The sequence below is a fragment of the Copidosoma floridanum genome, unplaced genomic scaffold (genome assembly GCF_036245765.1).
Source record: "Copidosoma floridanum isolate Cflo_tuat_1 unplaced genomic scaffold, Cflo_Japanese_pri ptg000007l, whole genome shotgun sequence".
Classification (NCBI taxonomy): Eukaryota; Metazoa; Arthropoda; class Insecta; order Hymenoptera; family Encyrtidae; genus Copidosoma; species Copidosoma floridanum.
In genome coordinates, this window is record NW_028321884.1 from 4,379,341 (window position 1) to 4,406,827 (window position 27,487).

The following is a 27,487-nucleotide window of genomic DNA, read 5'->3' on the forward strand; positions in this document are numbered from 1 at the left end:
GTCTTTTTTCGTGCGTGTGTAGTATTTTCGTCTACGAGCGACAGATGGATCAGGCCATAAAAATGATTGACGAAAATCGAGCCGATTCAAACTGGTTTCGGACAGGATTATTTATTGGCTCGAGCGTGCCGTTGGAATTTCAGGCGTCCACGTGTAAAATGGACAGCGTCCACGCGATGAATCGAAACGGTAATAACGCCACTGGATTTTTATCACCACTCGTGTCTGACTTAAAAGTTTTTGTATTAAACAGAAAAAAAAGGATTACGACGCAAACACTTTGGGCCAAAGTGCCATTCGTACGAGTGTATATAATTTTTGATCCCGCAAGAGCCATTACCTCCGTGGAAGGCGATAAAACCAGCCATCATCGGTCGAATACTATATACTATACCAAGAAATAATCGATCAAGCGTTTCACTAGCTAATCGCCCCCCCTCGTGGCTGTCACAACTGCAGCGTAAGAAACCTTATTCGCGATACAATTACCAGCCAATTCTAATGAGCTCCGGTTTGTATAGCGTGAAATTAAACAATGCCGATTGTCGCTCTCGACGAGGGGTGGGGGGGGGGATTGAGAGGGCGTTTAATGACGGCTCAATAAATACCTAAAAAGCCCACGCGCAGCTGATGATGGCGCTAAGTCGGAGTTTATCCTTCGATGCTGTGTTTATACGGAGAAACTATTTTCACTTATGTCTCCGATTGTCGGTAATGGCATTACGGCCACTCGATACGTAAATAGGTATACGCCCGGCTAATGGTATTTTTTTTTTTTTTTTTTTTTTTTTTTCTATTCCCCGAAGTCTGCCGTCGCGTTGTTTATGGATCTGTGCGCAGTTGTTTAAAAATAGAAACGAGCCATTATTACCATTCGCGCAATGAAAATCATCAACGATACAGGTGTCTAATGATATGATTAACCAGATCTAGCGTAGTATAGCGAATGGATATCTAATTCAGACGACATCCATTGACGTAATATACGGAAGAAAAAATAAAGTTTTCATTTTTAGCAAAGGCTCGGCTAATTTTCAAGTTGTACAAAATTTTAATGGCCCTTGCCGACCCTCGAGGTTTTTATTGTCCACACATAGGAATATTGTCATCTGTAACATTTGCTCTACAGAAAATAAATAGACCCAGAGCGAGATTATCTACGCGATTGACCAAATTGTCGTAATTTACGTATATATACAAGAGCTGATAAAGTAAACGAGAGCAGTGTTTGATACACTTGCAGAAGTGACTTTGAAGAAGAAGAAAAAAAATGGTTGAATGGATAACTGTTCTATATATATATATAAATATAAATTCGAAGAGGCGATTATTCACAAGGGCACAGTGCTTTCGCGAAGAGAAGAAAATGTGTGAGCTTGGCGTTGTTGGGTGGAAAAAAATAAATAAATCGTGACGCGTGAGACTCTTCTTCCAAACAAAGATGATATACAAAATTACAAGTACTATATTAACACGTGTGTCATCCAAACAGTGACAGCTATACAGGGTATACAAGAATAAATAATTGAACAAAGAGAGAGAGAGAGAGCAAAGTTTGGATGACGAGGGGGTGAGGAGACGAGAGGAGGAGACAGCACAGACGCTTTTTGTCCGCTATCGGTTTGTACACAGCCGCGCATAGCGATAAAACAAGACCGATAAGGCCGTTGAAGGAGGGAGAGGGGGGAAGAAAAAAAAGGCCGCATTCCGGAGAGCAGCAGCAGACGGTTGATGATTGATAAGCCGCGACCTTTGCGATGACTTAATCGGTTTTTCTATGTGCGAGAAGAGCCACGTATTCGTATGTATACGCCCCTTCTGCCGCGACTACTGGTTTTACGCGCGAGATACGCGTTGTTGGTTGTTGTATTATGTACGTTCTTTCCATGCGATTCTATGCATGGGTGAAAAGACGTAATTTCCTTGTTTTTTTGTTGATTCAATAATAAGATACGCGTGTTTCGAGTGACGGGCCGCTAAATGTATAATACTCCGAGCAGCGGCTTTGCTGTTTCTTGGAAAAAAAAAATGTTCGAGCCAGTAGTCTGCATGTGGCTATAGTCAACGGGTGCAATGAACATTTACTTCTTGAATATTGTCTATGATGGCTTATTTTTTTAGCAACCAAGTTTCGAGTACAGGACAATTTTTTTGAAGGTACCATAAGGTACACACATATACTTTGCTAATAATTGTTCATATAGGTTTTTCAGAAAGTTCATTTATTGTGCCCAATAGATGAAGAAAATTTGTGCGAAACTGAGATAATCGTCGGAAATCACGCAAAGAAAAAATGAAGAAGTTATACCACTATAGCTTATTAACATGTTACGTGGTATGCGAAGGGAGGTGTGAGTCCCATGAAAGGAGAACTAAAACGTAAAGAATCATTTTTTTTTGTCATCGCCATTGTTCACTATCCCTCTCCCTACTCCCTCTATCCATCTGTAGGCGTAAAAGTAATAGAAAGTGGAACGTGAAACGTCGTGGCGATGCCAAAAATGGTCCTTTCGTTATTCCCCGATCCTCTGCGCTGGCAGAAGGTTTTTGTCATCGGGCATCATCAGTAGCACTGCCCTACTCGGGCGTGATCCTTTTGTGCCTGTAAACTGCATTTTTCTCCTCAACAGCGAAGCGATACGAGCTCGTGTGTCCTTTGGGATTACTTTCATTGTTGCCCTCAGCTGCACACCTATGCGTACCGAAAGCGTCAATCACCCCTCACCATCTCGGGGAATGTCGTTTTCCAAAGATCTCTCGCTCTCGATTTGACTCCCCGTCAACAAAGGGCCCCGTATAAACAAATATACATTTCCTTCGACAAACGAAACCCGAGCAAATTCCTCGGCAGCCACATTACTATTATTATTAATGCATTACAATACATATACTCGATGGGAGTAGGCCGAGTTTCCATTCACGTCCCAACCGATGCTCCGTATACCGCCGTATACTGTGAATGCAACGCATGTCCCCTGCTCAGCATCCAAAAGGCCCTCCTCCTCTATACACCATATTATTCAACAATCTTCGCATACCTCGGATTCCGATAATTGTTTAAGCCTCACCGCATTATTTTCCCTTACCACAACTGCATCATCTATCAAAAGTTTATCATCCGAGCGCCCTGATACGTATACCAAGTACAGAGAGAGAGAGAGAGAGAGCCTCGGCGCGCCAGGGTATATATGTATAATCTCCAAGAATGCCGTCCCGACATTAAATAAACCAGTACCCCCTTGCGCACCCGTACGGAGGTAGATTGTGTATAGGTACAAGTGAGCTATATAAGCTGCAAGAGCCGAGGCTCTCATAAAACGAAAAAGACGAAGAAGGCCGATACGCAATCAGTAGCCGCGTTTCCGTTTTCATCGCTCTCTCTCTCTCTCTCTCTCTTTGCCGAGGCTGCATTTTATCCCTCTCTCCCCCTTATATGCCTTCTCTTCTCTTTGCACCATATTTCTTCGTCCTCCTCCTCTCTTGTATATATTTCCAAGCGAGCCAAGGGCCGCTTCGTGTATCTCCGTGTGCCCTCGGCGGGCCCCCTCCCCTCCACACGGGGCCCCTTGGCTCTCTCAAGTCGTCGTCTCGGCGAAAGAACGAGGTGGAGGGAAGAGAAGGGGGATACAACGGCCTCTGGGAGAGCCCCGTATAATATACGAGCGTAACTCCGGTAGCCACTACGTCGGGAGGGTGCGTGGCTAAGGAGAAGGCGCGCGCGCGCGCTCGAGCAGGGGGATCGACCGAGTGACGGCCACGGTCCATACGTATACGTATATATATTATATATATACACGATCAAAGGGAGAGAGAGAGAGAGAACGGGTGGACGACGCGAGAGACATTCCAATCTCCCTCGTGGCAGCAAAGACGCGGGCTCGCATACATACATACGTGTATATATACATGCGCCTGCGACTCTTCTTCTTCTGTGCCAAGTCACCGTGACTGCAGGCTTTAAAGACGGCCCACACTATAGCCTTCTTCTTCTTCTTCGTCCTTCTTTCTTTTTCTTTTTTTTTTTTTTCCTCTCTCTCTCTTGGTATCTCGCGGAGATCGTGTCCCATCCACTTGGCGGATATACCCCGGGCTTCGTTCCTCTCTCGCGCGTATATATATATAGGCATCTTTTCAAGAATTATATATATGTATACTTATACACAAGTTTCGCCCCTTTCTCGCTCTATCTCTTCCCTGCTCGGTTTTGGCCCCGCGGCTGTACCACGATTTCGCTGTCCAGCTGTACCGTGGGTATATGAATGTGTGTGTGTGTGTGTGCTGCGGATGCACCGCGAGAGCGTCTTATGGCTAATGTGTGGATAATGTGTACGTATGGGTGCATATTTTTGCTCTTTTTTTTTCGTATCCAAACATTTTTGGAACTCTGCTAAAAATAAATCGAATAATGGCGATGATGATGATAATAATAACTTGCGAGTGTGTTCTGCATCAAAGAAAGAGAGAGAGAGAGATCCGGCCCAGCGAGAGGTGGAGGAATTTTTTCGCGCGCTTTTTTTTTTAATTTATTTTACGGCACTCGAGCTCGGCTTAAAGCAAATATTTTCGTTTTTACGAGCAATGCAAGGCTAACAATCATCGGATGATTGTAATTTATGCCCGATTTGCGGGCTTTTTTTTCGTTTTTCGAGAGTCTGTCGATCGAGTTCTACTCGAGAACGCGAAACATTGCATTTTCTTCTCTTTTGATTTTCAAGAGTATAAGTATGCATTATGGTGTCGAGTGGAATAATATCGCATGGGTCTTGCCAACTAAGTTTGCGAAACAATCGCACTTGTTTTTTGTTAAATTTATAGAATCCTTCAAATAGCAAATTTGTACCTTGTTATCCCTCTTTCTGTTAAATCATGTTCATGAAAATAACTCTAGCAAAAAGAGAAAAGAAACAAACAAGTAACTAAACTTTTTTCTGTACAAAGGCACACAACTACTGTATATTTTCCATCGAAACAAATAAATAGTGCATATTTCACTCGTTCCTGGTGCAATGGAAAAACGAGAAAAGCACAAACACTCGATTCGCGGCGATTTTACAACTTTTGCTCCTCCAATGAAGATATTCCATACAGAGATAGTGTATACACCAATTACGATCGCACAAGGCATAACAAAAAACAAAAAAAAGTCCGAGTATAGGTGTACGATATGCAGTCATTCCTTAGTCAGGGGATAAAGAGAATCGCTTTTACGTGAAATTCCACTCGTGTAAATGTGTATAACGTACGTATGGTCTGTACAATTGATGCAAGGTATACCGTACCAATTTTCCCCTCCCGCCCAAATAAACGATCTCTCAAAGTAATGACGAGCCGTAAAGAATAACCGTATGTTTTACTCCTTGATATTTTTCATCCGGACGCGCGAGTACGACGGGCCCACTTATCCTTCGGAAAAAAAAGTAGCGACCCCGCGGGCCGGTGGAAATAAAATTTAAAGACACGTGTAACGCGATGGTTTATTGTACCACTCGCACAACATAATGAGTACGTGTGCGGGAATATTCACCCATAGTGACCAAAAAAGGGGGAAACAAAAAATAATGACGACGGACACTATATTATATAGCTAGAGTTTTATAATTATACCTCCGGTGGTATCCACACAAACCTCGACGTTTCCCTCATTAAATATATATACCTAAGGCTCGTCATCGCAGCTTCGTCGCAATATTTCGTACACACTATGCACACATGTAGTACGAGGCAGTATAGTTGGGTACACCCAAGGCACGTAAATATATGTATATGCGCCCACTGCAGATGGAACCATTCCAAGATCGATATCTCTTCTAGCTCGGAGTGTCTCGTATGGTATACCGCTGTTGGCTACTTTACGTGTTTCCTCGCGTCGTCGGAACACCTGTCGACTCGTTTCAGCGACAACCACGACTGCTGCACACGCATACACACGTACACACTCACGACCCTTTGACTATTTTACGATTTTACGACGAGCCTGATGCGACTCGCTGTTCGCGCGGGCCTTTCCCCCCCTCCCCTTTTTCACTCGGAACCGTCCTCGTCGTCGTCGTCTGTGAATTCGATCTATGAGTCGAGATAAGAAATTCCCGATGCGCACACGCACATGGTAGGTACATATGGGGTTGGGGGGGGGGGTACATGTTACGCAACGCAGCTTGTTTATTGGCATATAGTTCTCGTACGGATGAAAACTTGACGAAACCACGCTTTCTGTCGGTCACGATTCACCAGGTACGAGTTTTCCCCGATACCTTCCGGGAAGAGGACATTTTGGCCGACCAAGACAAAGAAAGTCAACTGTATACACAGGGAGAGGTACACCGTGACTTGACCAGAGAGGAGGAAGGCACACACACACACACATATACAACGGTGTATATAGAGAGGAGGAGATGCTCGCGCGCGCGGGCAAAAATAAACGGGCAATTAACATTCCGTTCTCATCTCTCTCTCTCTCTCTCTTGTACGTGTATATATACCCACACGGATTGGCTGTGCCTATCCTGTCCTATCTATCTCTCTATTTCTATCTCCGGGGTCGAACGGAACGGTGGAGCGTCCGAGCACACATATATATATAGGTATATACAACAGCAACGCGAGCTATCTCAAAAATGTCAGCGTCAGGCCAAAGATTCTTCTCCCGCTGGCTGATGCTCTCTCTCTCTCTCGCGCTCGCGCGAATTCGCGGAATTCTTGGCCCGCGGACGCGTTGGATCGCTCGCGCGCTTCTCTCTCTCTCTTTGTGTTCTCCGTGCCTTCGCTGCTGAGAATCGGAGATTCTTTTTTCTCTCTCTCTCTCTTTCATTTTTCGGACTGATAAATTATTGTGTTTTCTTCGTCCCAAATTATTGTACGTGTGTATAGGTGCGCGCGTACGTCTCTCTCGAAAGACGCTCGATGATCAATTTTCATGGGAGCGGTAAACAAGTTTGTTGTCGACTCCTCTTGTTTTTAACGCGTTATTTTCAGTTTTCACTCAAACTCGTCGGGGGGGGGGGAAGCTTCAACTCCTCATATTAAGCGTTTATATTAATTTACATAAACCACTCGGCTCTCAAAGCGCCCGACAAAAATCGGCACACGTTTCCCGCGATCGGATATTTTACAACAATTATCAATCATTGGCTATTTAAAAGAAAAACTCTGTTGATTAAGCCAAAACCTCGCCCGTAAACACGAAATAATGTATTCCAGCAAAGTTCTTGGATTTTGTTTTTTTTTATACGCACGTAACATTTTAACATATACCCAAGACTGTCAACTGCATAAATCAACGCCTCGGCGAGTCTAATCGGCTCGTATGTTTTGCAAATATTTTCCTGCCGCGCGCAATCCCCCGGTCTCGGGTGGAGGGCAAGGAGAAGAAGAAAAATGAGACACCCGATAAGTTTAGACTCGCGGTGATGTGCGCTACCGATGCATTTAACGCGTTTATATTATATGGTATACGTGCGTGCGCCGGCCGTATGATAAATGACAGTGAAAATGCCAACGAGCCGGCTCGATGATATTGTGCGTGTATGCGTGTATACTGTATATACGTGTACCAATACCCAGAGTATTGAACTCCGAGGCCTGGTCTTGGATCCTCGAGAGTAGCATATATCTCGCAGGGGGTGGGGGGGGAGAAACTGGTTTCGAAACGTCACTGTCCCATTTACAAGTATTTAATGGCAACTGGCTGACTCTCCCGGTATATACATCCACACACACACATCGCGATTGACTTAAAAATAGCAGAGAGGAATTCAGGGCCTTTTTTTTTTTTTCGTTTCGGACGCGAGCCAGGGAGGAAAAAAAATAAATTTTTGCTCGAGACCGTTGAAACCGCGGTGAGGGGAATAAAAAAAAAAAAAAACAACAACAACGAAGCTCCAGATCGTCGTCCCGAGCAAATTGACTTGAATGCGGCATTCAACCAGTTTTCAGCGCCAAACCTCTACAGCCAGAGAAACGAAATTTCAATGTATCTACTTTTCCGATGCAAATGTGCTTCCCTCTTTTTTTTTTTTTTCTTTCTCATTTTTATTTACGCCGAAGCACACCTAAAAAAGAATCTCAAAGCGCGAAAGAGGTGGAGGGGGCGAAAGAGATATGGTAAAAATAGAAGGAGGAGAAGAAGAAAAAGGTAAGAGAGGGAGAGGCGAATAAAAAGGGACGAGAGAAAAATGGCGTTAGAGATACATATACATGCACGGAGCGAGAGGAGGAGGAGGAGGAGGGACCATTTGCATCGGAATGCAATATCCCCCTCGGCCGCGAGTGAAGCAGCGCTTCTTCTTCCTCCTCGTGCGAGTGCACGTATTTATGTGGCTGTGCATACATACACGTGTTTGTATATATATATAAATATTATACGGAGGTACGTACATACCTGCACCTCAATACGCATCACGTGCAATTAGTGATGGCTGTGTACATACACATTTACGTGCTCCGACGACGAGGGGTTTGTTTACGTCCTTATAGGTGTATCTCTCCATCTTATTTCCCGCTGCTCATCTCGCGATACGCGCAGCCGATTAAAATCCAACGCGTTAATTTTGTAATTGAACTTGCCACTCGCGTGCACGCGAGATTGCGATCTGCGATACGCCGAGCTGATGTTACGCGTATACGTATGCAGGCACCTCGAAAATTTACTTTCCATTAAAAGTATCCCTCCGAGATCTCCCTCGACGGGACGAGCATACGCGAGGGGTGGTGCCGATGTACCGATGTAAAAGTGGAATTTCCATTCTTCCGTGGGATGTTTTTAACGCCAACACGACAGCCTGCACGTTACAAACGCGAGTGTGGCGTGTTTAGTCTGGGCCATTCGTAAACTATCGGGGACCTTTTGCCGTTTACCCCAAAGTCATTGAAAAAGCCAACGATTCATCGTCCATACATACGTGTATTTTGCGCACTCGTGCGCTATTTACAGTGTCCCCCCGAGCGATCGGTATTACGTCGCCGCTGCGGATCGCTATACGTACGCGTGACCGGAATGCGTTTCGAGCCCCTCTGTGTATATACCGTATATATCAACGAGGGGAGCTCTCCCCATCAAAAGAGGGGGGAGGGGGAGATGAGTGCTCGATCGAAATCCACTCGTATATACATTGGCCGGAAGTCGGACGCGATTTCCCACGCGCGGGAGAGAAGCGACCGTATACACATACCTCCCTCGACTTCCTCCTCGTTGCGCACTGCGTGCGATAATAATAAAAAAAAAATATATATATGTATATATACGTGTATACACATAGGTTCAACGAGACACGCACCCTCTCTCTTTTTTTCTGTTCGGTCGTCCGGTGGATGTATTTTTGCGCAAAGGAAGTGCAATCGATCGGTTTCGATTTCTCTGTTTCTCTTGTTAGCGAGTGATTGTTTTCCAAATGGCTGTGTGCGAAGCTGTTTTTTTTTTTTTTTTTTTTTTCCAACAGGTGTTGCTGCGGATGCGAATAAAAAGTATACCATATATTTATATAGACGTACGTGCGAGCTCGAGTTGTAAATTATAATCGCTGCGTGTGTGTACATGTATATTATAAATCACGTGGCAGAGCAGCAGAGTTTTCGAAGCTTGTAATACGTATATGTATCCGCGCGCGTACGAGATTTTCACGAAAAATGCAGCGACAGTTGGGTTTCAATTACCGCCCGTGTGATTAACAACGACGAGCTCGCGAAATTGCTGCGGTAAATCAAGCGGTTTTGTATATAGTACCTGATTAAAGTTTTTGCGCACGAATGTGCGTATATTTGTAAATGCATCGGAAAGCAAAATTTTATTTTTTGTTCCCCGCAGCTATGTGGATCCGAAAACGGAGTAAAATCCAATGCACATTTAAGTGGGTATACGCGATGGGTGCAACCGCGTGTAAGAGCGACGATTGATTTACGCCACGATGCCCGGGATGTGTATACCTACTTAACCGCGCTGATTTACGGACAGACGTGGAGGGGGAGAGGGACGAGGAGTTGGGCAAGTGAGTTTTCTCGAGATGAATTATTTCGATTTGTATAGAAACGAGCGAGCGCTCCTCCTCCTCCCTCCTTTTCGCCCATACACGTGTGGATTTGTGTGTATATACTTATAGGCACACACGTGTGCATATATATATTATACCGAGCGCGCTTTGGAATGAATTTTTCGTTCTCTTTCTCTATTTTTTGCTTCGAAACATATATTGGTCGTTTCGCGCTGTCACGAGCCGACTAGATACGCGTTGCTTGATTTATCATCCGCACTTTCGAGCGGATGATTAATTTCCTGGGCTTCGGCTTCCTTTTTTTTTTTTTTTCTTTCGAAAGCATATTAAGCAAATAAATAAATGAACAAAGCACAGAGGTGGAGATATTTTATATTAGATATCCGCGAAAGATTGACAACTGTTTTTAAAAAAAACGAATAAAAATGAATTTTTTCCTTGTATTATATTTATATTCACGTGTACAACTTTCCGATTGGCTGTAGAAGAAATTCCCTCGAGCCGGCAACGGAGTTCCGTATATATACGCATATATTCCTCGCGCAAATATTTCGAAAAGGGGGCAAAAGTATTAACCAGATCGCGCGAGCAAAGACGTAAATTTTCGCGGCGCGCATTTTTCCCCCCCGAGGGTTAAACGAGATCGCGTGTTATCGCGCCGGTTGATCGTCGTTTTGCGCAAACGAGCCGCCGAAAGTAGGTATTTATTTACATAATCGAGGCAGCAGCAGTGCAGGCACCGGGTTGCGGAAAACCTCGAGTTATTCGCGTAGCTCCGATGTGTATGTGTGTTACACGTGTACGTGCCGCTCGCGTAAGCGCGCGTCGGCACATATATTTTTCTTGGGGAAGGAATGCAAGGTGTTTTGATAAAAATAAGCCGATCGCGAGCCTAACGGTTTAGGGCTGGGTTGGTTACTCTTTTTTTTTTTTTTTTTACCGTCGATGACGCGCACGATGTAGGTATATACATTCGGGGTGGAGGCACTTCCGCAATTAAACGGAAAATAACGCGCACATTGTGCGCTACCGGTCGTGGAAAAATAAAGGTGTGGAACACCGCTGGTCCCATCCGTGAAATCAAATGGCCCAACATTAATTTACGCCAACTGTATTCGGTTCGAGCTCTGCTGTGAGTGCTTGTATATAAATATACACGCGGGAGTGAACGAACGATCGTTTTCTTTGTCTCCTTTCCTTGCATGTGACCGTGTGTATAGGTATATGTATACTGTACTTGAGTTGACGCCCACCGCGTACGGCCGGGAAGTGGACATCAAAAATGAATTTACAGAACTTCCTTCGAACACATGTATACCTACTTATCATTCAAGAAGGTGGAATCTTCAAATTCTTTCCGAGGTATACGGCTTACAGACCGAAGCGATGGAAATACTTTGCCCCAGCTATTTTTCTTTTTCATCCCTAAGGACAGTTGATGTTAAATTAATTACCAAACGAGTTTTGTCAAGTAAGAAAATACTCTAAATACGTGCAAAAGCAATAACAATTCTCATTAGTAACCATTAAAACAAAACAAAAAAAAAACATATCGGTTTGTACAATTCCTTTTTTTCTACTATCCATAGTATTTTTATTCTTCCCATCGATCCCACGTAAAAAGCACCATTGCTCTGCATCACTGCAGCCACGAGTCACGAGCTTCTCGTTCCAATTAAAAACGAATATCTACTCTATTCCACATCAGCGCGTACGCGATTTACATTCAAATGCAGATTCCAATTAATCTCCCCTTTGAAGACAAAACGAGTACAGAACGATCCTTACGCAAACATTGAGAAAACAGTCATGTTTGATACAAAAAAAAAGAGCCTGTAGCTATACAGCCGTGCGAGAACCTGCAGCCCAGATCTCATCGGTGCACGTCTATACACCTATACATAACGCACCAGGAGAGAGCAAGTGAAATCCATCTAATTCTCGTGCAGCACTGCTGTACACATGCATAAAACATAATATATTATATGCATACAAGTTCAAGGCGCGTTATAATAGCTGCAGGGCGTTCAACGTATAACATTGTGTACCTACTTATAATAAGCGCGCGAAGAAAAACCTCTTTTTTTTACGAGTTGGATTATTTAGAAATAAAACATGATCAATAAGTCCTTATACAAACATCGGTATGATTTTTGAGAAAAAAAGTCCGTATGAAAGCATTCATGATTGAAAACGTATATCGTGTCACAGAAAATTAATAATATAATTTAATTGAGTGCGTGTTTTTATACTTTATCGTGCATTTATCACTATCGTATATCTATGTACTTTGATTCCGTGGGAAGTCGCAAGAACCTTATTTTGGTCCCACATAGGAGTGTATTGTACCGATGCCGGTGTGATATACAACGTATAAGCGAAAGATATAATAGTATACGCTTCGTATAATACACTATAGATCGCAATGAAATCGTTTTCAGTTTGATCGCCGTTTAATTGCGACTCGCGATGGGAAATTTTAGAATAGATAGATGGTGGCCCAAAGTGATTGATTCGTATGTGAAAAGTTTCAGATAAGCACGTTTATTTCACCTCTGTGCCCTAATTTTTGCGATCAACGGTATAATGGATACAGATGTACCTACCTATAAGGTAGGTGAAAATTCCGTTGATCGTTTGGTCGATCGGATAAGTAATTAGTCGGGACAATTGGAGCTTGACAGAGCTGTGCACGGGCGCACCCTGTAAATTGTTACGTATGTGTATATATACATAGGTTTGTGTTTTTTTTAGATTAGAATCTGACTATGACTTAAGTTTTTTTTCTTTTCTTTGTCAATAGAACAATGAAGGCTACTTGAACCAATACGCTGTGTATCTGTTGGATCGCCCACGCTTTGATTTGTAAATAAACATTTATAATCTGATGTCTCCATTATTCTAACATTTTTTTCTTTCTTTCTTCATTCTTGAAAAGTGGCATTGGCGAAAATGGCAAACGGCTCTCACTCATATCTATTTTTTCTTCAAAGATAAAGTGAGAGGAGCTACGTATACAAATGGGTGATAAAAAGGACTATTTGTTTATTAAAAAAATCCAACGCTAAGTGAGCCTTGATTGATATGAGTACCTGCTTTGTATGCTAATATTTTCCCACGATTTCCATTATTTTTATCATCCATACGTTGGTAATGACTCGTACCTACAATCGAGGTATCAATCAAAGGCTACGTTTGCGAAATCAATCCCACAAGGGATCAAAACCAGCTATAGCTAATCACCGCTGCCAACCAACAACCCAGTGGTAAATAAAAACAACCAAAATTCGACGATTTTCGCGCGGATAAGTGTCTCAGCTACCGACTTTCGGACTCCCATATTTCGCTCACCCCTCAACAAAATCGCCCGGGCAATCGCTCTACAACGCGCTGCCGATGATAAATTGCATCGCGCGTAATCTCGGAGTCTTCTCCTTCGCTCCCTCGAAACCCTTTGCGGCGCGCCACCGCCGCCGCATCATAAATATTTGGGCCCTCCCTTTCTACCTCTACCGCCTCTCTCTTTTACCTCCCTGTATCTTTGTTTTTCAGCGGCCTTTTGCTAAAAAGATCAGCGAGTCTCGAGCTAGCTGTGGAAAAAAAAGACGTGTCGCACCTGCACCTTCCAACGACGAGTCGATAATTGGTGTTTCGGTCCAACTCTCGTTTTTTTTTACTTTATTTTTCGTGAATTTTCATGCCCAACCTTCAAAAACGGACAATCAGCTGGTCGATCGAGGTGTATTTATATTTTTCCGACCAACACAATCGTAGCGAGCAGCACAAGAGTGAAAATTTTCGTTCGAGAGATCAAAAGAGCGCTCCGATGTTGCTCGTTAAAGATGTAAAAAAAAAAACACATACTCGACGGGATCGATGCTATGAAAGAGTGGACTTACCTCGAGTGCGTCCTGTGCGGTCTGCAGATACTCGCGGAGCATGGCTTCCTGAATGGCACGCCATTCTTGCCTAGGATCCTCAAGCTGTGTCGTTTCTGTGCAAACAAAACATTTCGTTACCTTTCTCTCTCTCTCTCTCTCTCTCTCTCTCTCTCTCTCTCTCTACTCTTACTCGCTTCTAATTGGGTGAATGTTTGATCGACAAAACGGGAATTTACTTTGCATGGAATATATATTTATGATATACCTCTCGAGGTGAAGAAAATGAAAACAAGACAACCGTAGGTATATGAACCAACTGTGGTATGAAAAGAGAAAAAAAGGAGAGGCGAATCGACAGTCTCGGGTGGTATGTGATAATGCATAATATGAAAAATACTCACGGTTAACGTGATTGATGTAGTAGGCGCCCACGTGTTTGTCGTAGGCTTCCTCCCAACCGAGTGGAAGCTCGTTGCCGATGCAGTCCGCGAACGTCTGGGGCTTGGTAAATCTGCAAGCAGAACAACAGAGAAAAATTATTTAATGTTTCAATTTTCTTTGGCTTTTATTATATTCTTTCTACCATCACGACTTTAAATGTAAGAGGAGAGGAAACGAGCTGTGATCGATTGGATGTTTCTGGTGGTGATTGAGTGTCATATACTTTATTAATTGATCGATGCATGTTTCGGACGTAGGTTTTATTTTTTTTTATTTTAATCCTTCTGGATTATCCTTTCAACTCCACGTGCTCGAAAGTCGAAGCCTCGAGTAATAATTAACTTTTGGGATGTATATCCTCAACAGCAGCAATAACTCGTCGTTACGTATAAGTAGTAGGTAGGTAGATAGGCGAGTTACATTTTTCATGAATTTTCATGGAGTATATATTATATTGAGCAAGTGAGTGCGTGATATCTTGGCTCGGTGAATATATCATCGGGTTACCGTGTCCATTTATTATTAGAAGCCTGAATTTGCATATTTTAGCATTCGATTAAACCACTTACATACGTGATTATTGAAATACGTAATTGCCTTGGGAAAATGAAATTTTTTCTTTTTTTTTTCTTTCCTTATTTTATAAAAAAAAGAAGAAGAAGAAGAAGAAAAAGTTGTGATGCGTTTCGCATTTGGTTATTCATCGATTGCACAGGCGTTTTTCGATAAATCAGACTTTTAATCGGGTAATTAACGCTAAAGATGATCTGTTTTCATTTTACGAGATAACTACGAATATATACATATCCGGCAGGATCGATTTTAGCGTTTAACAGAGACTCATCAGTTATATGTATTATGTTGCCGAAATCAAACAAATCGATAAATTTTTTTTTTTCTGAAAATAAAATTCCTCGGTTATCTCATGCTGCCCCGAGTCATTCATACTTTGAATTCCACATTCGTGATATTTAAAAATAATAACGTTATAAAACGTCGATAAGCGCTTTTTAATGGTCTCAATGAATTTTAGATGATAATACAAAAAAACGTCGAATAATTAAACGCCTGACTACGAGTGAGTAGTTTCAACAGAATTATATTCAATGATATTACACCATACGTATATTTATTCAATAAAAATCATCAAAAGCTGTCCACACCCTGTACCACTACCAAATTAAATCGCATCAAATTTTACATCGAGAGAATCTATGAGGGTCCCTCTTAATTTCGAAGAGAATGCGATGCGCCAAATGAAAACCACCGCCGCGTGAGACCGAAACCTGAATCTATCGGCCTCGCGTATACGTCAACGCACTTTCTTCAAACGCAAACGAGCTCGTATTATATACATGTATATATACATGTACTTCTCCGGAAATTCCAACCGAGTCGCGCAGATAACGACCCATACTCTTTTTTTTTTCCCCAACTGGTATGCGATAAATCCGTCCCTTCTGGAGTTCCCCTATACGGTTGTGTTACATTTTTGCTTCCTTTTTATCTCTTGCGTGAATTATTTCCACGTCGAGAGACTCACAACCGCTGCAGGACGGAATTATTCGTTTCTCGAGTCATTAAAAAATTAAAGAAAGCATCAGACGGCCAAGGGGATTTGGGTACGCGTTTATGGGGGGATTTCGAAGTGTATAAAAAAAAAAAAAAATCGTTTGCGTTGTGAATTAACCGTTACCGATTCGTACGTCGCAATAAACGTCGATGCAGCACAAATGGGCGCATGTGTGCCCGCGACCTCGAAATCCAGATTTTGGAACACGTTACTCCATATTGTATGTACTCAACTCTGTGCGTGCATAACGATCTCATTTCACTGGGCGGTAAGTGCTTTGGCGATCAAGAGAGAGAAAAACAACGAAAAAAAGTAGCACCGCAATCAAGACGCAGCGATGAACAACAAATTGAAGTCCTGCACGAGCGATTTGGCGCGGTTTCCAATTTTCTAGTCCCCTTTCCGGAAAAAAACACCCCCAATTATTATACCTTTGTATAGTTTCGCGAGTAATTTTTATTTTAATTATCCACATATACAGAGAGAAACCGAAGATACGTATGGTAGCTCGTGAGAGCCGTCCTCGTCGCCACACGGAGCGACGTACAATAATTTGTGAGGCTTCCTAAGAAGCAGAGAGAAGTGGAATGTGTGTGTGTGTATAAAGGGGGAGAGGGAGACGCGTTACGAGTTCCCGTAAAAAGAGATGACGACGCACGCTCGAGGCGAATTCCTCGGTTCCTCGCAACACGAAAATAATGCGCGCATTAGCCGACCGAGTTGATGAGTTAATGATTGACCAGCCGCAACGTGTCATTGGATTCGACAACGTTTTTCTACTTTATTTAATCTTTTTTTTTTTCTTTCTTTGTTCTAGGAAATAAAAATACACATGGTCTTGCAAATGATAAAGGTCGAAATTAATTATTCGACAGCTCGTAAAATTTCAAAACTCACTCAAAATTTCCAGTTGACTAACAAGAGAAAATAAGTCGATAAGGAATTTATATCTTTGAGTAGTATATGGATATAGCCATAGTTTCAAAGAACCAGATGGGTATTACAATACAAAGTTTTGGTACTAGAGACATTTTTGCTTAATGATCCTGTGATGCAACAAATAACGCTGACAATAAATCTTTGTTCGAGTGATTTTTAAAAATATTGTATTAATTTATCAGGAGCTTTAGTTCGAAAACTACAAATCCTACTATATGCGGAAAATCTAGTAATTCTCCTTGAACCAAAGCAGAGAAAGCAAGAAAAAAGCAATTAATCATCTTAGAACTTTGTAAGTTTGCCAGATGAGTCCTGGTGCGTTTCTCGGTAGAAATACCACCCACGGATTTCTTGGGTATATAAAACTATATATACATGTATGATATTCCTACATCACGTACATAATACGTGCGAGAGGGGACACTTTAATGATCGTCCAGTATGCGCGTACAATATATCATACGAGCCATGTGTATGCGCGCTCTCTCGGGACGACGAGGACGATGACGAGGAAAATCGAGCGGAGCTTCTCTCGTCTTGGCATTCCGACACGCATCGAAATCTCCAGTGTATGTATATACTTAACACGCAAGTATATATCTACCTACATGTACCTAGAGCAAAAAAAGTATACCTACACGCACGCGCACTCGCGATATGCTGTACCGTGCAGTGCCATTGTCGCCATGTTAAACGCGCGCGCAAAAATTTTTCACTCTTTTTCCTTTAATCGAATCCTCGATCGAATCTACACGTATTCGCAGTAATTTGAGCTTAAGGTATATAAGAGTCGTCGAGTGCATGTACAGGAAAAAAAATTGTTCAAATAAATTCTATTGACCGACATCATCGTCAAATTTACATCGATTTTAACACGTAGACGCGTGGAATTTCATGGAAGCGTCTCTGTATCGCGATGTATGTAAGTATATATTATAGCCATTGTTGTATTTATTGAATTTAACAGAGAGAAGGAGCAGGACAACAAAGATGCGCTGGGGGTGGGATTAGAAAAGAATTTCTAGCGCCTACGATTAAAGGCCCGATTTTTTGTTTCAATCAGAGTATCGTCATCTACGGTGTAGTTGTTCTCGAGGTAGTTTCGCAAATTATAGGGTATACCTGTACACTCGTCGTCCTCGTCGTGTCTCATCTATATACACGTGTAGGAATGCAACATGGAACTGGCAAAAACTACTCGCTCGATATTGTATACGCGCTTGGCAGGCCTTGGCGCGCCGTAGAATGTAGTTTTTCTCTGGTTTTTTTTTTCTACTTGCTCTTGTGCTTGTCGAGGTGGTGTTTTTTTTGTTTCCTTCTTCAAAAAAACTCTGACTTATTTTACCAGAGCAACGGATATTCGTCAAGGTACGTGTTGAAGATAAAAAAAAAAAAAAAAGTAAATTCGAAGGCAGCGCAATATAGCAGCAGCCAAGTCGAGCGTAGCGAAGCTCTGTTAATTAAATAAACGAACGCCCGTTTAAAAGCGATAGTCGGAGTTTGGCCTCGATTCTCCAATCGCCGGGCAATCCTCCATTAAAACCATCAAGCTCTCTTCTATTGCTCCCCCCACCCCTTTTTTCTTTGGGAGGAAAGAGCGGGAGAGCAAAAATACAGTTCAACTTGCTTGTACGCGAATTAGAAAAATTCGTTAAAGGACCGATTGGTAATTGATGTTGAGCTTGATACATGAACTGACTCTTGGTATTTTTTTTTTTTTTTTTTGTTTTACTCAACGCGTCGTCCGAACAGTTTTCTCCTCCCTTATTTTATCAATATTAGTCCAACACCCTTGACGATCAAAGTCATGATATTTAAGCAAGAATTAAAAAAAAAAAAAGTACATTCATTGACTTTTATAAAGACCCAGAGGGAAACTAGACAAGCTGGAATTTTTGGATCTAATCCATATCAAGAGTCTCTCGAGTACTATGTATGTCAAAAGTAAAACGTATATAATTTCGTCAACAGCCCTATAGGATGTGCAATTAAAATGAGTACAACCACCTAAATATCAAATCAGTAATCATTCTTCCGTAAGAGTCGGATGGTAGAGAGACGCTGTCGCGCTCCAGCGACACTGTTTAAGAAAAAGTCCACAGAAAACGACTTCGATTCGTACTTAATGACTAAAAAATCAAAGCTCTAAGATAATGATCCATGGTACATATAATGTGTAGGTATTGTCCAACATTTTTTTTAAATAAATTTGTATAGTCACATGTGCATCACTATTTACCACAATGTGCAAAACTATTAACGCATATAACTTCAAAGCCATGAATAATTTGGCGCGAAAGATCAATAAGAAGGAAAAGCGGGGAGGGTACAAGTAGGCAATTAAAAAAAAAAAAAATCCAGGTAAGGCGTGGGTCGGCGCGCTTGTGGGTGAGGAAATAATATTGACGCTATGCGCTCCTTAAAGTCTGTTACCAGAGCCTGGTGTGTACTACATGGTGGTAGGGACTGTTGTTGTTATTGTTGTTGCGAAAGCTCGCGGCGTAAGTTATCGCTGCGACGGGAGAGCGGATGGATTTTCTCGGCGCCGCACACATTCCGAGCTCGAGAATTTTATCTCTTGCCTTGTTTTCGCGAGTAATCTCTGGCGTCCATTGCTAAATTCATTGTTGCGCGTTGTTACAGTGACATAATTTTTTTTTTTTTTTTCTTTTTATTATTACTAATTTTTGAGCTTTTATTTCGTTATAATTTCGATTGTTGGATTAATCGTATACTCTGTGTTCAGCTACAAGGGGCTTTTCTTAAGAGGCTCAAAATATTTTACAACACGAACCGAGTAATGTTTCAATCGCATGTCGCAAAGTTACGTACAGACAGTCTCTCTCCTTCCAAAGCCTCGATTAAAAAGCAAGTTTGCCATACAGCCATTACGGGGGAAAAACAAATTACCCGGTAATACCCCAAGGAGGGGGGGTGGGGTGCAAATTACTGGGTTACGCTTTTTCTGGTCCAAGATATTTTAATTTGCATCATACGCACACCTCAGGCTGCGAGTAATGCAAACGTAAGACGCGATTTGAGACCTGCCCGATACACATCTACCAATGCATATATACTGTATACATCAGATAAAACGCCCGTCGGAAGCGTAATCGCTCACTTCATTTTGCACGCGTATGCAGAGCAAAGAGAGGAAAAAACAAAAATTATCGGTAAAATGTATTTGCCTTACGGGGTTTTCTCTCCCGATTTTTGCTTTTCTCCTTTAAAACCCGCAAATTATTTACGAACCAGTTTTTTTTTTTTTTTTTTCAAATTACGTAAAACGCGATGCAGATTCAGTGGTACGCCTGAATTGAGTATATATTATATTATACCTGCAACTGGAAGGCAAAGCGCGTGCTACTCCTTTTTTTACTCGTTTTTTTTACACTCGGGTGATATTTAATTAATTATTTTAATTTCAAGTTACTGCCCCATAGGTTTATTAATATCGCAAACGCAATCGGTGATCAAACGAGCTCTCACCTGTGCAAGTCATTGGAAAAACGTTTAAGCAATTTTATATTAACTGACTGAATGATTTCTTTTGGGAGAGGAAAAAAACCCTAGAGCTGTGATTAAATTTTTTTAAACGCCACAATCGCCCCGAAGGATGTCATTGTCATCGAGAAGGAAAGGTGGCGTACATGTTCACGGTCATCTCTGGCTTGGGCCTTTCTACACGTTACAACAAGAAGCCGCCCTTGGCCTCTGGACTGAGAGCACAGTTACCCCGATGCACCTGTAGCAATGCACTAGTCCAGATGGGAGTATACACACGCGTTTCTTAATTGTTTTTTGTCAAAATTGTACATAGCACGAATAAACGGGGGAGCACCTACTCGCGAGAACAACGAGGCGCCCTGTGACGCGGGATCAATTGCGATCAACCTATACGTAGAGCTCGTTGGTGCACGGATTATTAAAATCCGAAAGAGACGCGCGTAAGAAATTTCAATCGACCGTAAATTCGTACGCGTAAAGGCATAAGCTTTCGTTTAATCTCGGCTTGGTGTACGAAGCACAGCCGTGACCCACTTGCGTTTTCGCCCGTGTCCTCTCACCCCCCCCCCCCTCATTCTACATGGAACACAAACTCTCTCGATAATTTATCGGAGCGCTGTGCACGAGGTATAGGTATACGCAAGAGGGGGAGAGCTGTCAAATTTTTCGCAAGTGCAAAATTAATTTGGTGCGTTAACGTGTTGATCGACGGCGATCGCTGCAGTCGGGCCACAAAAAAATCGAGCGGAATGTGAAAAAAAAGGAAAAAAAACTCCAAAGCTGCCGAAAGGTGAGGGATAATACGATATGCGGGGGAGTAATGGGCACAGCCAGGAGTTTTCGTGAAATGTAGAAGGCTGCTGATGGCGGCGACAAATCAAACGAGCCTTTGTGTGTGTGTGTGTGTGTGGTGCAGCAGAGGATGATGGAGCGCCGCGGTATGCCAAGGTCGCGAGCGTATATATATAATAACCCGCCTCTGTTTAGTTGGCTGCTGCCGCCGTTTCTGTTGAAGCGTGACAAAAGAACGACACTTGGGTACGTCATTTTGTTTTGTTTTATTGTTCTTTGATGATGACGACTATACGATGATGATGGTAATGTTCGTTTGTTGTGCTTTTTTTTATCTCTCTCTCTTCTTTTATTTCAATAGTTCGACATCAAAGAAATAATGCGCTCGAGAGAGGGACTGAGAATAATATACTGTCGATTGTCCACGAGCCGTGATGACATCCGATCTGAATTTTAATATTTATGATTTCCTGGGTGTTCGTTTTTTTTTTGTTTTGTTTTTTTTTTTTTTTTTGGTGCGTGTGTATTATTTTTTCGAAAAAAAAATTTTGTTCAACAAAGGATCGTAGTTGATGTTTGAAATTGATGCTTCACCACCTCCGCATGACTCAAGCCCCTAATGGAGCGCAGATCGACGAGCTCGTATATATGCAACTTTTATCTCCTGCGATCACTCTTGGATCTAGTACTTAATGAAGGAGAAAAAAATAAAGTCCCTCTCCTGCCCCGCCAACTCGTTTGCGCCCGGGAGCAAGAAAAAAAAAAAAGAAGAAAGAATTCCTTTAGCGTGCGTCATCGTATATTTGACAAAAGCTAGCACGCGAAAACTCGAGTCGGCTCTCCTCTTGTTTCCTCCGAGGTTTCCTCTCTCATCTCTAGCTTAAAATAATAATCTTTCTCGCGTTTGCTCGGGCTGACGTCAGGTCACGCCACGCGCCATACGCGCTCTCTTTCTCGTCGCCGTCGTCCCGTTTTGCGCTCCCAAGCCAATATACACGGGGCACAATGTAACATGGTGTCTCTCGCAAGTACATAAAGTACCTTTGCTCTCTCGCAAATCGGCCGTTTCCGTTTTTGCGCGGCACTTTTCTCTCTCCCCCTTCCTTGTATTGTAATATCGCTGCGGCGGAGGAAATAATAAATGGTAATAATGACTCGACGTGTTTCTGTCCATCAATTATCTTCAACTTTCCGGAGCACAGCGCGTTAAATATATTGCAATTCCCGTATCACACACGATGTTACGATTAATTGGTAACGAGCGCGCACCTACGCTTCTTCAAAAAAAGTTTTTTTTTTCCTTCATCGACACATTACTCCAACAAATTATACCTGTCTTATCACCTTACCGTCATAGAAAATATTAACAATTTTTCCAAACACTTGACGCGAGTATCGTTTAACACATTTACAAGAACGTGGATTTCTCTGCGGCGCTCGTTTTTTTTTTTTTTTTCCTTTTTTTTTTCTCGAGTCCAGTCTCACGCGTTCCAAGGAAGATCGGCCGATTGCACAAGGTGCACCAGCCTTTCGTCGCCGTCGCGAAAATATTACGTCAAGGCGCGCGCTCGTACACACAAGCACGCACTGGCTCGGTTGCACAACGAGCATCGGAGATATTCAATGATCCTTCTGGCGCACATTCCGAGACTCTCGTCGCGTCGTTTACTTTTTTTTCCCCTCCAGTCTCCATCGCGGTGATGCGTAAAGGAAGGCGTGAATCGAGAATGAGTTTTTTTTTTTCTTTCTTTTTTTGCTAAACATATGAATTTAATTGATCACCGGGATGACGATGCACGGGCATGCATACCTACGCACACAGGTACAGGCTATCGAGTTTCACAGCGTGAGAACGAAATCCGCTCTCGCAGGTGGTTGTAAAAATTACAATTTTGTTGTTTTTTTTTTTTTTTTGTATTTTTTGTTCGCGCGCACGGCCCCGCAAAGTTAATGTACAATTACAAAACAAAATCAACGAGGGTCGATAAATCATCGGGCAAAGTAAATGTGATTACAACTCTCCGCGCGCACGAGCGTGAGAAAGAAGATATGCGCCTGTCTCTCCGGCCGGTTGCGAAATCCGAGCCGATTTTCAGGGAACGAGAAATCATCTCGTCGCGAGAGGAAAAACACCACACGTGTACTCGGAACAATCATCATTCGTCTCCGATCTACGTGGACCCGATGTATATATATATATATATATATATATATATATGCTTCCGTCCCTAAAATCAACACGTTAAGATAAAAGTGTATAAGGTAAAAGGGGTCGTTTGGCACGGTGAGCTGGGGGAGGGTGAGTTCCGATACGGGCACTTGGCAGCGTGCCCTCGGACACGCGCGCGCGGCTTTCCGAGAATTTGGCTGTAGCTCGTGCGCAATCACGGCCGGCTTTGGGTATATATATATGTATGTGTGGATGATAGGTACCCGAGAGTGATGGCTCACGTGTGACGCAGCGGGACTTGCGCAATCTATAACTTTTTTGTTTTCTTTTTGCAGATGGTCGTGCACGTTTCTCTCGATAAACGACGATGGTGAAAATATGATCGCTTCGACGACGGGTAATTACTACTGGTGCGCGCGAGTGAAATCTCTCTCATCGTAAAGACAGCATATGTGCGCTCGAAATGAAACGAGGGCCCCGTCGGAGTTTGGGGAGAATCTTTTTTTTTTTTCATCTCTCGTGCAAAAGATCGCAAATTTCCTTGCGGTGCCACTATGTGCTTTGCAGTCAATGTGGACTGCCACGTGAGCTGGAAGAGGAGAGAGAAAAAAATGATAATGATTTCCAGATGCTCGATAAACTCGTTGGCGCGAAAAAAGCCAACGACGAGAAGCATCGGGGAACGACAAAAAGTTGTTTTTCGCGCCTAACCCGGTACAATAATCAATCTCTTACTGCTGAATTTCACGTTCAATATCGGGTGAACCAATACCGTCTCTCGAGCCGTAAAAAAATTCCTATGGACGACTGCTAAATGTAGGTATACCGATCGAAACGTGTGGAAGCTTCGGCTTGCAATGAGCTCATTGTCACTATCATCTACCTACAGCACCAACCAGACTTTTAATCACACAAATTTATAAGCTACGTATAGCCTTTCGATCGCCTTCGGTGGCGTTGTACCCACACACAAGCGCATATATATATACACTTATAGCTCCGTGATCTTCTCTCGCTCGCAACAAGGACATTTACGTGCACGTATGCAAGCAAAGAAGTGCCAAGGCCGGCACCGCACTCGTAAATGCATGCAGATATATAGAGAGAGAGGATACGTTGGCCCTGGAATTCTTCTCTCTCTCACTCCTTCGTGAAACGACCTTTTGATTCCTGCGGGGACTATGTATATATACCTACACGTTCACGTTGCAACGTCCTCGTATACCACGAGCAAGCGTGGAAACATCGCAGATATGTCGAGCGCGTCGACCGCGTGTCCTTTGCGCAAAAAAAAAAAAAAAAAAAAAAAAGGTTGTTTAATACCTATACATACGTATACAAAGAGCAAGCTCGTAAGCCCAACCGGTCCACGTGTCACCCCTTCTATGCGTACATACTCTATTCCATATCTCTGGCGTGTGTTTATTAAACAAATCAAAATCAATCTCCTCGCGTTTCCTCGTGTCCAGGTGGTAGTTTTGGCGTGTACGTGTACATGCAGAGCTCGTCCTGTAAATAAGTAGTCCACGCGCAACTCGTGTGCTGGTCCCTTTTCCTTATCTCTGTACTCGGCGGAAAAAAAAAATATCTTTGGCAAACGATATAGGTACAGTATATAATATGGCTTTGGCAAAGATATCGCATCGGCACGAGGTATTTGAAAACAATGTTTGAGAGACTGTGTGCGTGTGTAATGTACACACACGATCATAAACGACGATTATGTTAAGGAGAAAGAGAGCTCGTGTGTTTGTACTTGAGTGTGATAAGGGGAGCCAAATGAGAGAGGGAAACCCCGTGTGTTTGGTTACACTGTGAGTCGACGACTCGAATCTTCGATAAAGGAAGATCAACAGCGCGGCCCGTGTAATAATTGTAGATGAGTCTTCCATGTTGACGCTTGAGTCACGCGTGTACAAAATAGTTTTGTTTTCTTTTTTTTTTTTTTTTTTTTTTTTTTTTTTTTTTTTATCTCGGCGATTGGGTTCTGTTTCTATGTGTCCCGCGCTCTCTATACATTTATTTTTTATAAACAAGTTCTTCATACGTTTGGATATATAAGAATATAGATTTTTTATTTGCCAATGACACGTCGGTGATGGTACTTATGATACCTGCGGTGATGATGCTTTCGGAGCTCTAGTCCGAACGGTACTGTCATTGGGGAAAACAACCGAGTTCGTAATCATTATCGGCAAAAAATTAAAGTTACGTTAGATCATGACGGACAATACAGCATTAAACGTGTTGTATAATTGTTGGCTGGATACATACCGAGACATTGACACCTTGCCCTGAGATACTGTAACAACTGCATGAACATTTTTGATGTGCTTTGCGGAGCGGTGATTTGTCACCACGTAAACGCTGGACCCGAGAGAGCAGAGTATAAAAAAGAAATAGTAGCCGAGCCGAGAATGATCACAGAGAAAGAGGCCACGTCGTTACGTCACGGATGACGTTATTGGTGAACAGTAACTTTTTTTTTTTTTTTTTTTTTTTTTCGCGTCTACTGCAGTGTGTATATATACATCGGGAACCGAAGAAAAGGCATTTTTACGTAGACGTGTGTACGTATTACCGAGCATTGCGTGACATTCCTCTTCATTTGGTCTATAGGTGTATATATATGTATGTGTAGGTTGCGCGAGTTCAAAGCACATTTTACGTCATGGTATACAGAGGAAAAAAAAAAGAAACAATTTGTAAAAACAGAGGTGAACGAGAGGAGACCCTCATACCGCTGTTTTTCTTCTCCCGCAAGGTACTACGTATATAATATACGGATGCGCTGTGTGCTCTTATGCGGCGTAGGTGCTGGTGTTTTTACGGTAAGTATTTTACGGTATGCGCGCGAGAAAAGGCCTTTGAACTGCCGTCTAATGAATCAAGTCCGCTGCTGCTGTTGCTACTGGCATTGTGCGCCTCTTCCCCGTATTTTCCCTCGGCACACCGGCACCTGCACTCTCTTCTTTTATGTATACCTACCCTCGTGTATACCGTACAGTCGCCGACTCTGTTCTTTCGCACACTTGGAAATTCCCTCAAAATTGAATTACGGGGGAACAATGTTGGGAGCAATTCTAGCCTCATTTGGAGGCCGATTCTCGTCGCAATATTTTGTCTCCTGCTCGATAATACATCACCCGTGTAGCAATATTTTTTTTTTCGCTTGATTTTCGATCAATCCCATGTGAGTCTGGTGTTTTTAATATAATCAATCGTTGAAGGTGCGAAACAGGAGGAGGAGGAGCATTTATTTGGAGAAGTAAGTGTGTTACACCCCACAAAAGCGAGAATGTACATAAAAAAAGGTGAGTATTCCAACGTACTCGGCGAGGAATGGGAAGAGAAAAAATCATACATACTCGGCGGGACGAGGCTTTTTGTTCCGTTCCAGGCCACGAGCTTTACTTTTTCGCGGAAAATCGCGACCACCACCACCACCTACCGATCATCATCGATCCCTTCGCTGATGACAATCATTCCGCACTGCATTGCCATTTCGCGATCGCTCATACGATCCTACACAGGCGTGTCTTCTTGCAATTAGTTACGGTGCGAGTACGAGGAATAATTTCATCTCTGGTCTTGTAATTGGGATCGCGTGATGATTGTTTGCAGTACATGGCAAAATTACACTCGTGCGGACTTTAATATCATTTCGTTGTTCCGTGTCCTCGCAAGACCGAGCGGTTCGAAGAAAAACCACGAATGAGTGTACGGTATTATACATCAGGTACATTATTTTGTACACGGCTCGATGATAGTAAACGGATGTTTGATGTCCGCAAGAGGGAAAAAAGATCGTTTTAATATCGGTAAGAATCTCAAGTCAAAGTTATACATTATTAATTAATACTTTTATCCGAACTCCCTCATTTGATGATACAACGCAAGGTCCAACGCGATGACGATACTTTCAGGTAAGGGGATCCATTTGAGCTATACGCCAATTTCTAGAAAATTCGATACACATAATGATGGAGACAAAATCCCATCTTGAGAATAACGTGTTAGCGAGGCATGCAATATGCCGAGAGGAAAAATTCCATCGTAAAGTATCTCGTTTCGAGCTTCCTTGAATTGAATAAAGATACACACGTGTGACGTACATGCACTGCGTTCTCGATCATCCATTCAACCGGTGCATCGCGTAGAGGAAACTAATTAATAAGCCTTTTACAACATACTTCCCCGG

At 42.6% G+C, this 27,487-nt stretch overlaps 1 protein-coding gene across 1 annotated transcript in view; it reads right to left on the reverse strand.

Annotated features, from left to right (window-relative positions):
* kibra (WW and C2 domain containing protein kibra) overlaps positions 1 to 27,487 on the reverse strand; it is a 77,428-nt gene that overhangs the window by 31,010 nt on the left and 18,931 nt on the right. Inside the window, exons 3-4 of the mRNA XM_014352264.2 lie at positions 14,266 to 14,375; positions 13,883 to 13,977 (exon numbers count right to left, since the gene is read on the reverse strand). Of these exons, the coding sequence (XP_014207750.2) occupies positions 13,883 to 13,977; positions 14,266 to 14,375 (205 nt within the window). The remainder of the gene's footprint in view (positions 1 to 13,882; positions 13,978 to 14,265; positions 14,376 to 27,487) is intronic.